This window comes from Hylobates moloch, unplaced genomic scaffold (genome assembly GCF_009828535.3).
Source record: "Hylobates moloch isolate HMO894 unplaced genomic scaffold, HMol_V3 SCAFFOLD_9, whole genome shotgun sequence".
In the NCBI taxonomy this organism is placed as follows: Eukaryota; Metazoa; Chordata; class Mammalia; order Primates; family Hylobatidae; genus Hylobates; species Hylobates moloch.
Window position 1 is genome coordinate 103626699 of NW_026652284.1, and position 12965 is coordinate 103639663.

The 12965-nt window shown below is 37.2% G+C and overlaps 1 protein-coding gene across 2 annotated transcripts in view; it reads right to left on the reverse strand.

The window, feature by feature from the left end:
- ATAD2 (ATPase family AAA domain containing 2) overlaps positions 1–12965 on the reverse strand; it is a 78275-nt gene that overhangs the window by 14424 nt on the left and 50886 nt on the right. For both annotated transcript variants that reach the window (XM_032760367.2, XM_032760366.2), the window contains 9 exons: positions 11958–12048; positions 10872–11186; positions 10403–10535; positions 9870–10056; positions 8673–8858; positions 5090–5225; positions 3402–3598; positions 2168–2327; positions 11–133 (listed from right to left, as the gene is read on the reverse strand). In XM_032760367.2, coding sequence (XP_032616258.1) covers positions 11–133; positions 2168–2327; positions 3402–3598; positions 5090–5225; positions 8673–8858; positions 9870–10056; positions 10403–10535; positions 10872–11186; positions 11958–12048 — 1528 coding nt within the window. The remainder of the gene's footprint in view (positions 1–10; positions 134–2167; positions 2328–3401; positions 3599–5089; positions 5226–8672; positions 8859–9869; positions 10057–10402; positions 10536–10871; positions 11187–11957; positions 12049–12965) is intronic.

Consider the following 12965-nt stretch of genomic DNA (forward strand, 5'->3'; position numbering starts at 1 on the left):
ACTTTCCTACCTCTTTTCTTTCTAGATTCCTGAATTTCTTCACAGAGCTGCTCAAAGTCTTCATCAAGTTCTTCTTTAATTATGGCATAGGCAGTATCTCTTAAAGCACAGGCTCTATGCCTAATAAGACGATCTATGAAGTGAGTAAAAAATGTAATTTTTAATTTCCCTCTTTTAATAATATACCAAAAATAAACTCAGTATATTAGGCTAAGATAGTAGCTCTTACAATTCCTTTTGACTTTTATCAAGAATAGTAAAAGTTACTAGAATTGTCCTATTCTGTTTCTGGTGCTAATCTAATGTTCTGGACATCTGATTCAACATGGCAGACTAAACCCAAACAATTTTACTGCTCTGTCCTGTTCAGATCCCTTTGAAATATCAGAAGAAAAAAGAATCAATCAATAGCAAGAGATTAAACATGATAACAAAAAATAAGAGGCAGCTATCAGTGTCATTAGTGAACAAAGAATGTGAAAGAATTTTGCAAGAGATTTATAGAGGTTGTTATTGCATTGACAAAGAAACTAGACAATGAAAAAGCAATCCTCCACAGGAAACACTGGGAAAATCCTAGGCTGAGAGTATGAATACTACAAACTGGAATATGATTTGAGGCACAAGACGGAATAAGCGAATGCAGGATTGCTTGAGCCACATCAATACTCCTCAAAGGACAAGGGATTGCAAAATTCACTCCCAGGTTATACAGTACATCACACGCAGAATGTTGAAGTGGGCTTTCTAACATGGCATTTGGGCCTGAAGAAAGTCAGAGCAAGGTCTAAGTAGTGGTTCCTGAACCCAGCAGCATCAGTGTCACCGGGAAACTCATTAGAAATGCAAATTCTCAGGGTCCACACCTACAGAATCAGAAACCCTAGAGATGGGGTCCAGTGATCCGTATTTTATGAAGTCCTTTAGGAGATTCTGATGTCCACTAACATTTGACACCACTAGCCTGAAGTAATTTTAGATTGCCACAATAGACAGAAAGGGAGTAGCAGCAACAGCATGATTGCAATGCAACAGAGAAAGCCCTCTGCCTCCAGGGTACCTCGTTTCTTCTTCCTACGTACAATGGACTGCTCTCATCTTGTTAGTCTGTTTCCTACTGCTTAACTCCAGAACTCTGAACTACAGGGAAATGCCTAGGGAAGGTGAGCTAGAGGACTGGGAGGGAAAGAATAGTAAGATTTTCAATTGTTGAAAAAAATTTTAGTAGTTTCCTATACTAATCAATCTAACTAACAAGCGCCACCAATTTAAAAACAGAAAGCCAATGTACTGGAGGAGAAATTAATACAGAAAACAACTATTTTAAAAATGTATCTTTTTATCCACTGGTAAGAGTTAAAGAACTCTGCATCTGTAAGAACAGGAAGCCATCAAAAAATTAAATAAGCACCCAAGAACATTTCTTGGAAATGGACAAGCTGCAGAACAAACATATCATTAAAAATCCTTTATACATTTTATTTTTAAAAATTTGTAAAAATTTATGGGGTGCAAGTGTAATTTTTGTTACAGGCACAGACTGCACATGAAGTCAGGGCTTTGGGGGCATCTACCACCCAAATAACATACATTGTACCCATTAAATTTTATATTAATAGAGGGGATAGGTGAGAGCAGAACGGGTATATGCACAGAAAAAGGTCTGAAAAGATATCCTCAAACTTAACAGTGTCTGCCTTTGGAGAAAGGAAATGGGGGACTAGATTTTTTAAAATATTACTACTAGTAAGTTCTATAATATATTGCTTTTGTAATAAAAATTATAATGGTCTTAACTAATAGAATATTTTAAAAACTATTTCATTACAGAGTGCCTACTTTTCCACTTTGAGGAAGAGCACTAATATAGAAAGTATATAAGCCATTTTGTGTCTCATTAGAGGATCTATCATGTAATTGTTAATAAACAGGGATTTGGGAATGAAAGAAACCTGCATTCAAATTCTCACTGTCCCTTCCTGGAAATGTGACCTTCAGCAATGTTTTTAACCTTTCTAAACTTCATTTTTACCATTTGTAAAATGGTTGTTGAGGATTAAATAGTATTTTGATTATGTTTATAATACAGCACCTGACACAAAAATCAACCCTAAATGTTAGCTGCCCCCCAACTCAATCCCCTGAAAAAAAATTCACTAATGCTCACCTCCAGGATCTCTATCTGGATTGTATTCTAAGGCATTACTACAGATTAGATCAATATCTCTCAAATAGTCTTTCACGGTCAGATACTTGTGTAGATCAATTTTACTGATTACAGATGAAAGGTCCATTGGTTGCTTTATTACAGTGACATAATCAGGAACCTAAAATTCAAGCAAATGATGAAATCACGAAGTTAACTCTAAACGTAACATGTGAGTCAAGTTTCTCTGCCAGGCAATATGGGAGATAGAGAATAAATACGTAAGAGATTATGATAATATATTTAACATAAAACCTTTCACTTGATTTAAGGCTATTTTTGTTTTGTATTTGTTTCTATTCCTTGGGCAGCTGTATTCTCCAGTAATTGCTTCTTATTCTTGGGCAGTTATATTCTCCAGTAACAGCCTATATTCTTTCCTCATCCAATTGCCACCCATCCTTCAGGGCAACTTAAGACCTGGCTCTCTAGGTCTCTTCCAACCGTGTAGATCATAATAATAACATGCCTGTAATCCCCAGCACTTTGGGAGGCTGAGACAGGAAGATTGCTTGAGGCCAAGAGTTTGAGACTAGGCTGGGCAACATAGCAAGACCCTATCTCTACAAGGTTGCAGTGAAAGATGATTGTGTGACTGCACTCCAGCCTGGGCAACAGTGAGGCCTCAACCCTTACTACAAAAAAGGCCGAGCATGGTGGCTCATGCCTGTAATCCCAGCACTTTGGGAGGCCGAGGTGGGTGGATTACCTGAGGTCAGGAGTTTGAGACCAGCCTGGCCAACATGGAGAAACCCTGTCTCTACTAAAAATACAAAAATTAGCTGGGCGTGGTGGCACACGCCTGTAGTCCCAGCTACTTGGGAGGCTGACGCAGGAGAATCACTTGAACCTGGGAGGTGAAGGTTGCAATGAGCTGAGATCGCACCATTGCACTCCAGCCCGGGCAACAGGAGCAAAACTCTGCTTCAAAAAAATAAAAAATAAAATAAGACATTCTCAATTACTTCTGGAATGTTTAGGTTGGGGAGACAAAGTTAATTGTCTGCAGGAAAGGAAAATGTGTTACCCTGCTCTTATAAAGTCTACATGTGCTTAGGACACTAACCCGGTACATGTTTCCAAATAGATAAAACTAGTTCAGAGTGTAGGCAGAACCACATAAACTCTTCAAATATCCTTTGATTGTAAAGCATTATGGCCTAGAATACACTTGATCCAAAGATTAATCTAATACCTCATCAGGGTCAACAGGCTTAGTAAACACTCGGAATCGCTTGTCAATAGCAAGCCTATGTGTAACATTTCTTAAGAAAATCCTCAGTTCTCTAAATGTATCTTCTTCTTGTTCTTCTAGTCGTTTCACTTCTTCTGCTGTCAGTGATCTTGGCTCAGGTGGTGGTGCTACTGGGAGTACCTCCAAAGCCTGCAAAACTTCACATGAATGGAAGAGGTTAGTTACTGCTCCTCCGTAACATTGAGGGTGACAAGTGATTTAATGAAAACAGAGTCAGGATTTGAGGGATTATCTTCCTTATATATGCAAGGAATCCAAAGATTTGAAATACAAAAGTACTACCATAATCTCTAACCCTACATCCCCTCTAGAAATCATTAGTAACTTGTAATTTGGAATGCTAATTCCTACAAGTCATTACCTCTGTTCCATTTTAAGATAATTTAAGAGGCAGCTGGGTGTGGTGGCTCACACCTGTAATCCCAGCACTTTGGGAGGCTGAGGTGGGTGGATCACCAGGTCAGGAGATCCAGACCATCCTGGCTAATACAGTGAAACCTGGTCTCTACTAAAAATACAAAAAATTAGCTGGGCGTGGTGGCGTGTGCCTATAGTCCCAGCTACTCAGGAGGCTGAGGTAGGAGAATGGCATGAATCCAGGAGGCAGAGCTTGCAGTGAGCCAAGATCGTGCCACTGCACTCCAGCCTGGGTGACAGAGAGACTCCGTCTCAAGAAAAAAAAAAAAAAAAAGATAATTTAAGAGGCTATTAAACTTCGAAATTGCATTATTTCCAGGACAAAAATATTCTAACTATAAAAAAGCCTTCTTTACTAGTTTTGAACTAATGAAAACGTGTACTATGTTTCAAATATAACAACAGGTTATTTTGTTTAAATAGATATCCAATGAGTACTCAGGATAAAAAAAGGATTATTAGAGTCCTGCCACAATGAGCTGACAAACTACTAAGGGCATAAGAGGCATAATTATATCATTGTAATGCCATATTAGTAGTATTTTAAAAGTATGATGGGGTCATAAAGGCAGAAGCAATTCATTTTGCCCATATAAGTTAGGAAAGGCTTCATAATAAAGAATAAATGAGGTATACTAAAAGGACAAGTATTTAGCCGGGCATTTTGGCATGAGCCTGTAGTCCTAGCTACTTGGGAGGCTGAGCTGGAGGATGCTTGAGCCCAGAAGGTTGAGGCTGCAGTTGAGCCTCAATCATGCCACTTCACTCCAACGGATAACACAGACCCTGTCTCAAAAAATAAAAATAAAAGAATAAGTAGTTCTTTAGACAGAGATGGGGGATAGAGATAGAAGCTTTACTGAGGAGAGAGCAAGCATTAATAAAATAGTGAAAAGGTAAAATCATGTTACATATGGTTTAAAGATAGTGTTTTATAAGAAAAAAAAATGTGGGGGTGGAGGGCTGAGCAGAACACAAGTGCCCGAAATGAGCTCAGAAAGGCAGACTGGGGCTATACTATGAAAGACCTTGTGTACCTTAAGAACTTTAGTCTATTTTAATGGGAAGCATAGAGATTTTTAAGCAGCAGATGCATCAACCTCATGACTGAGGTTTTGAGCTTGTGTTTTCAGACACATGTCAATGCCATTAACTATTTCATTCCTACTTTCTCAAAATTATTAAATATTAACTTTGATATAGAAACTAACCTGCTTTCTTTTTTGATATAGGAGGCTTAGCAGCTTGTTTTAGAATTAAATCTTCAAAAAATTTTGTCCGTTCTTCTTTACGCGGTAACTGGACATTAAAAATCTCTCCATAATCACGGATAAACAATTCTTGCACCTTAAAAAAGAAAATAAATGCAATATATATCATATATACAGATGATCCCCAACTTACAATGGTTCAATTTACAATTTTTAGACTTTACAGCAGCATGAAAGTGACATGTATTCAGTATGTCCCTCCACTTAACAATTGGGTTATGTCCAAAGAAACCCATCATATGTCAAGGAGCATCTATACAGTATATAAACATATGTATGCAGTATATATACACACATGCATATGAAATGCATGTGTCAGTCATTTAAGACAATAGCAGGTTATTATACACATATTTTTAATGACAAGTTAAATTGTATATTTTTTAAAAGAGTCTTTAAAGAATGTTAGATTTATGTATAAACTATGTTTAGAAGAGATTGAGGAACTAAAAATCATGAGAACTCAAGAACCCAAACTACAATTAATAAAGGACCTGACTTGATGATATTTTACTTTTTTCGTTTTCTTTTTTTTTTTTTTTAAGAGACAAGGTCTCGCTCTGTCACTCAGGCTGGACTGCAGTGGCACAGTCATAGCTCACTGCAACCTCAGACCGGGCTCAAGCAATCCTCTTATCTCAGCCTCCTGAGTAGCTGAGACTACAGGCACGCACCACCACACTCAGCTAATTTTTAAATTTCTTGTAGAGACAGGGTCTCCTTGCGTTGCCCAGGCTGATCTCAAATTCCTGGGCTTAAGTGATCCTCCTGCCCTGGCCTCCCAAAGTGCTACAATTATACGCATATGCCACTGTGCCTGGCCCTGATACTTAAAAGGTTTGTTGAGATCAATTAATTCATTTTCCCAACCCCAAATGAGATAAGATACAAGAAAGAGAAATTGTTCAAAAATAAAAAGCAGGCCGGGCGCAGTGGCTCACGCTTGTAATCCCATCACTTTGGGAGGCTGAGACGGGTGGATCACGAGGTCAGGAGATCGAGACCACGGTGAAACCCCGTCTCTACTAAAAATACAAAAAATTAGCCGGGCGTGGTGGCGGGCGCCTGTAGTCCCAGCTACTTGGAGAGGCTGAGGCAGGAGAATGGCGTGAACCCGGGAGGCGGAGCTTGCAGTGAGCCGAGACTGCGCCACTGCACTCCAGCCTGGGCGACAGAGCGAGACCCCGTCTCAAAAAAAAAAAAAAAAAAAAGAACTGTGTAGAAAGTGTTTCAACACAGGTGAGACATCCACATAAAGGCAATAGTGTAGAGTATGAAACTAGATAATTAACTAAACTGGAAACCTTTAAGGACCTCCCCCACTCAAAGAGTTTATAATATATACTTAATATTCATTTCCTAGCTTATTTAACTTAGAGGTTCTGTAATCAATTATTATTACACAGAGTCACTGGGGACATAATCTGGTCCCTTGATAACCTTGGCCTCCTTTCCTCCTGCATTACCCCTCACTCACTCTGCTCTATCATCCTGGCCTTCTTGCTATTTTTCCAACCTGCCAGATACAGATCTGCCTCAGAGCCTCTGCATTTGCTTCTTCCTCTGCTAGGACCTTTTGTCCCTCAGCTATTCCAATGGTTCACTACCTTACCTTTTCCATGTCTTTCCTCAAATATCATCATCATCATTTTTTTTTTTTTTTTTGAGATGGAGTTTTGCTTTGTCGCCCCAGCTGGAGTGCAATGGTGGGATCTTGGCTCACTACAAACCCCACCTCCCGGGTTCAAGTGATTCTCCCGCCTTAGCCTCCCGAGTAGCTGGGATTACGGGCACACATCACCATGTCTGGCTAATTTTTGTAGAGACAAGGTTTCACCATGTTGGCCAGGCTGGTCTTGAACTCCTGATCTCAGGTGATTCGCCCACCCCGGCCTCCTGAAGTGCTAGGATTACAGGCGTGAACCACCGCACCCGGCCAAATATCATCTTCTTACTGAGGCCTTACCTAGCCTATTTAACACTGTAACCTACCCATACTCTTTTACCCTTAGCTAAATCTTTCTCCACAATAATAGTTAGTATTATAAATTTTTTAAAACTTCTCTCCCCCACTCAACTAAAATGTTAGCCCTATATGTGTAAGGATACACGTTTTTGTGTATATTATTCACTGTTATATCTCCAGTTCCTAGAACCATGCCTGGGAGAAAATAAACACTCAATAAATATTTCTTTAATAAGTATTTGAGCTTATCTTCCTACTAGTGTTCTAAAAAGTGTAAACCAATTTTGTCAAAGTTGTGAAAAAAACATTCAACTCATTCATTAAAATATACAGAAGCCTACAATATGCTTGTTATGTGCTCTATGGACACAAAGGTGACAAAAAATAGTTCCTAATTTCATGTACTTTACATTCTGATGGGGAAACAGTCAAGCAAATTAATATTTAATGGAAGGAGGCAATACAAATAAAGCAGGGAAAGGGAAAAGAGTGTGATGGGTGAAAGAGCTATTGCTATTAGTGAGAAACTCTGATCAAAGAAGGCCTCCCTGAGGTGATATCTGAGCAGAGATTTGAGAAAAACAGAAAATGATGCCAGGCAAGTATGTAAGAGAAGAGTATTCCAGGCAGAAGCAGCATGGCCTTTTGTTCACTATTGGCAGTTGTCTAAATTGGCACAAACTTGAATGAGTAATTTAATATTGTTAAAACTTGTAAATGTAAAACACTCTTTGATTCGGCTACAGCTATTCCACTTCTAGGAATCAATACTAGAAAAATCCACATACTAGTGCTCATTCTAACTAAAATACAAGGATGCTCACTATAATAGTTCAGTAGAAAAAAATCTGCAAAACCACCAAAAAACCTATCAACAGGGCTTTGGACAAAGAAATTATAGTACATCAAGAGTGGAAAAACCATGCAGCTCTTAAAGAGACTTTCGCACTAACAAATACATGACTACATTTATTGATAAATGAATAAAGCAAATTGCAGAATAGTATGTATCATATAATCCCATTTTTTAAATACTTTTTTTTTTGAGACGGAGTCTCGCTCTGTCACCCAGGCTGGAGTGCAGTGGCTCACTCGGCTCACTGCAAGCTCTGCCTCCGGGGTTCATGCCATTCTCCTGCCTCAGCCTCCCGAGTAGCTGAGACTACAGGCGCCAGCCACCACACCCAGCTAATTTTTTTTTGTATTTTTAGTAGGGATGGGGTTTCACTGTGTTAGCCAGGATGGTCTCGATCTCCTGACCTCATGATCCACCGCCCAAAGTGCTGGGATTACAGGCGTGAGCCACTGCTCCCGGCATATAATACCACTTTTTTAAGAGAAAAAATTTATGTATCCTTAATATATATATACACATATACATATACCATCTTACCCAATGAGCATATATACCAAATAGTTAACAATGGTATCTTTGATAAGAAAACTTATCCTTTTATTCACTTCTATAGCATTTGAATTTTTTCAATAAGTTATGATTATTGTGGTACAAACAACTCTCTTTTTAAAAGTATAACAATACTGTCCCACATAAATTACCTCTTCTGGCAAAGCAGAATGGGGTTTGTCAGAAGTTGCAAGTAGTAAAACTGGAGCAAATGAAGGAATATTCTGTAATAATGTGGTAAATGTGGCTTTAAGTGTCGGTCCAACTATTTCCCACCACACGTGGATATGAGGAACATACACTATACTTGGTGCTGTTCTCTTAGCTTCACGAATCACCTAATAGAGAGAGAACAAAACAAATTCAGAGTCAGCATGTTAATAATGCTAGTTCTATTAGTCTGAAACAATGTTTAACCTCCCAGGAGTAACATATAAAGTCCTCAAGTTTTTAAAATGCTTCTCCAAAATCCCACAACCTTATTTTTAAATGTTGATTAAAAGTTTCTTTTTTTTGGAAAAAGATAATTTCTTCAAGCAACTAGAAAACAGCTGGAGAAATCTAGAAGATTTTTCTATTGTGGTAATCAAAAGTAAACAAAACTACAAATATAAAATATTTTTATATTTTAAAAATGTTAATATAGCCAGGCGTGGTGGCTCATGCCTATAATCCATGCACTTTGGGAGGCTGAGGCGGGTGGACTGCCTGAGTCCAGGAGTTCGAGACCATCCTGGGCAACATGGTGAAACCCCGTCTCTATTAAAATACAAAAAAAAAAAAAAAAAACAAAAAAAACTGGGTGTGGTGCCATACACCTGTAGTACCAGCTACTTGGGAGGCTAAGGCAGGAGAATTGCTTGAACTCAGAAGGTGGAGGTTGCAAGGAGCCAGGATCGTGCCACTGCACTCTAGCCTGGTGACAGAGCAAGACTCTGTCTCAAAAAAACCAAAACCAAAAACAAACAAACAAAAGTTAATATACAAATACCAAAAACAGAAACTGCAGAATATCTGAGTACTTACTAAGGAGCAGTCACCATTTTAAGTACTTTACTCATTTAATTCTCACAACAGCCATATGAGGTAAGTATTATTATCTCCATTTTCCAAAAGGGGAAAATTAGACCTAACAACTTTACTAAGGTCACAAAGATATTAAGGGTGAATGTGGGATTTAAAGTCATTCTCTTTAATGACTAAGCAATCATGCATAATTCTGTTTTGTAAACCTGAAGTTACAAATCACAAAGACAAAAAAACACAATACAAAAAAATGGGGCAATTTTAGCTTTTGTCTCCAAAAGGCTGTTTTGTCTTACACTTATACTTGGGCACCAACAAATTACCTGGGCACATGTTTCTTCAGGGGATGTAGCACTAACTCCAAAAAGAACAGGAATGTCTAATGTATATACAGTAAACTTTTCCAAAGCATGAATGACAGCTGGTGCCAAGTGAGAACCCTGCCCAAATCCTGGTTCTCCTACTATCAATATTCTCGGTCGAAAAGACATAGGTTGGTAACAAGCATTTCTGAAAGAGAAATGATTAATAAGCTATGTTTTAGAAAAAACAGTTTAAATTTCCCCTCTAAATTGTCAGCTATAAACTTTCATAAGTAAAAAGTCTTGCCAATAAGGCCAACCAATCATAACATGGTTCACATAGTTTCTGGAAACAACCGACCCTCAAAGGTTTTTAGGAATATTTTTATAGACTGTAATTTCTACTGTTGTGACAACTGTAACAACTAAAAATTTCTGGTAGTTTAATTTAAATAAAAAGCAGATTGGTTAGCATTTTTTACTTTTTCAACCACATCTCATTTATTTTTAGAAAATTTACACATGTAAAACATTGATTTGCAAGAAAAATATACCTATTCAAATGAAGAAAATTAAAATTGTCTTTTGTCTTATGAGAAGATTTCTGAGAAAGTCCATTTTCATAAACTGATGGAACATCATCATCACTGTAAGCCAAGTCACTTTCTAGCAGAGGACAAGAAATATCTATAAAACCAAAAAATTGTACATTAGTAACTTTTGGATTGCAAAGCAAATCTTTAATGCTTCAGTTACCAAGTCAGCATACTTCAATTTAATTTTTTCAAATAATCAAAAATATTTGTGTAGATATGAATTAATAAGTAAATGTAAAAATGTACCCCAAGCTTACAATAAATTAAGGGCAATCCATGGAGTAAATTTCCTTCAAATATCCCAGGTAAAGCATTACCAAATTCTTTTCAAGAGATTCTTTTACAAATAAATATTTCTGGTATGTATGAAACATTTCACTTTACTGATTATAAAAACTAACTTTAAATGGTCAATCAAGTTTTGTACCTGAGTCTAATGTTTTATTTGTTCTGAATTCTGCATGTGGAAATACTCTCTGCACGGCTTCTAAGATCTTGTCAACAGTGTTTTGCAGGAGTGGTTTCACAATGGTGGACAGTGCCTGCCCAGGTGATGTCATAGCTCTTTGGGAGGCTGGTATCATCTTTTGCATAGCTACCTCGAAATCCTTAGCTGAGATATTAATTGAAGAGAGATCCAACTGTAGTTTCTCACTAGTGGTATAGATCTGTGGGTAGCGTCGTCGTAAAGCACATAAAGCAGCTTCAGCACATATTGATTTAATATCTGCTCCACAGTACCCTATCCAAAGCAACCAGGGGAAGAAAAGAACCAGCCGACCAAACAAAGAAACACAAAACTCTATTAGCATGACCACGGTTAAAAAAAAATTAAAAATCAGCCTCGCAATATAGTTAGCAAATATTTAAGAGTAGTAAGACCAAAATCTCTTTTACCCATAAAATTATAGGGTAGTAATGGCCATCAACAATCAATCAACTTTTAAGAGTGCAATACACAAGCACTAAGTATAGCACAGATGTCAAAAGCAAGAGTTTTAAAATCACACAGACTAGATTCAAATTCCAGTTTGTAATTCGCTTGCTGTATGACCTTAGAAGATTCACATAATGCTCTCCAGCCATTTCTTCATCTGTAGAGATACTGCTACCTACATCACAGGAATGATGTGAAAATTACATGAAATAATATATGTAAAATGCTTAAAAGGATGACTACAAAATGGTCAGTAAAGAATAGCTATTATCTTATTATGATATAATAATATAATGTTTTTATACAATTATATTATTATCTACTCTGCCCCTGATGGCCAATTTGTCAAATATCTCTATTTAATACCAAGACTTCGTGAGAAGAAAATGCCACAAATAAGAGATAAGAAACAAATATAACCTTGTATTTCTTTATTAGTTTGGTGCAAAAGAAACTGGTTTTTGCCATTACTTTTATAGGCAAAAACGACAATTACTTTTGCACCAACCTAATATAACTTGTTTCATATTTGAAATAAATGTAGTATTTATTTTAACTGCTTAAAACAATGTTTACCAACACAGTTTTCTGCTAGCTCTTCTAAAAATGTGTCCAGTGGTTTGGGATTCCAATCCCTGGTGTGAATCTTTAGAATCTCTTTTCGAGCCTATGAAAAAAAACAATTTAATTTTTTACAACTATAATAATAAATGCTATTCAGATTACATTAATTTCAATTAAAATACTTTTGATTATCTAAAATTTTAAAGTGATCAGTACTTAATATTGGCTGGGTGCGGTGGCTCACACCTGTAATCCCAGCACTTTGGGAGGCCGAGGCAGGTGGATCACTTGAGGTTGGAAGTTCGAGACCAGCCTGGCCAACACAGTGAAAACCACTCTACTAAAAATACAAAGATTAGCTGGGCGTGGTAGCGTGTGCCTGTAATCCCAGCTACTTGGGAGTCTGAGGCACGAGAATTGCTTGAATCCTGGGGGCGGAAGTTGCAGTGAGCTGAGATTGTGCCACTGCACCCCAGCCTGGGTGACAGAGCAAGACTTTATCACAGACAAACAACCAACCAAAAAAACTTAATATAAGCAAAATATGAAAGTGAAAATAAGAAAAAGGATGTACTTTTAAGAGTTTAATGAACTTAAGTCTCATTATTAAACATATTTGCATTTATAACACTAAAGTTATATTCGTCATAAATACAAATAAGAGAAAATAAGTAACTACTAAAGTAGCTATTCATTCTGGTGCATATTAAGAGCTGTTTTTAAGACTACAGAGCTCTTCACATATTTTCCTCTTTGGTTCCCAGAAGATTAAGTAGACATAAAAAAACTCAGTAGAATTATATAATGATATTCATGAAAAAGCCAAGGCTAACAAACTGGCTAAGGATTGATTACTCATTAAGCCATATGTTCTGAAGCAACACTTAGAACATCCAAAGGCTACACTCAAATTGAAATAATTTTAAGAGTAATTTTGGGAAGGCATTATTATATTTAAAGAAAAGAATAAAAATTTGTCCCCACTTGAGTTGTTTACTAACAACTATCACTTGACAAGAC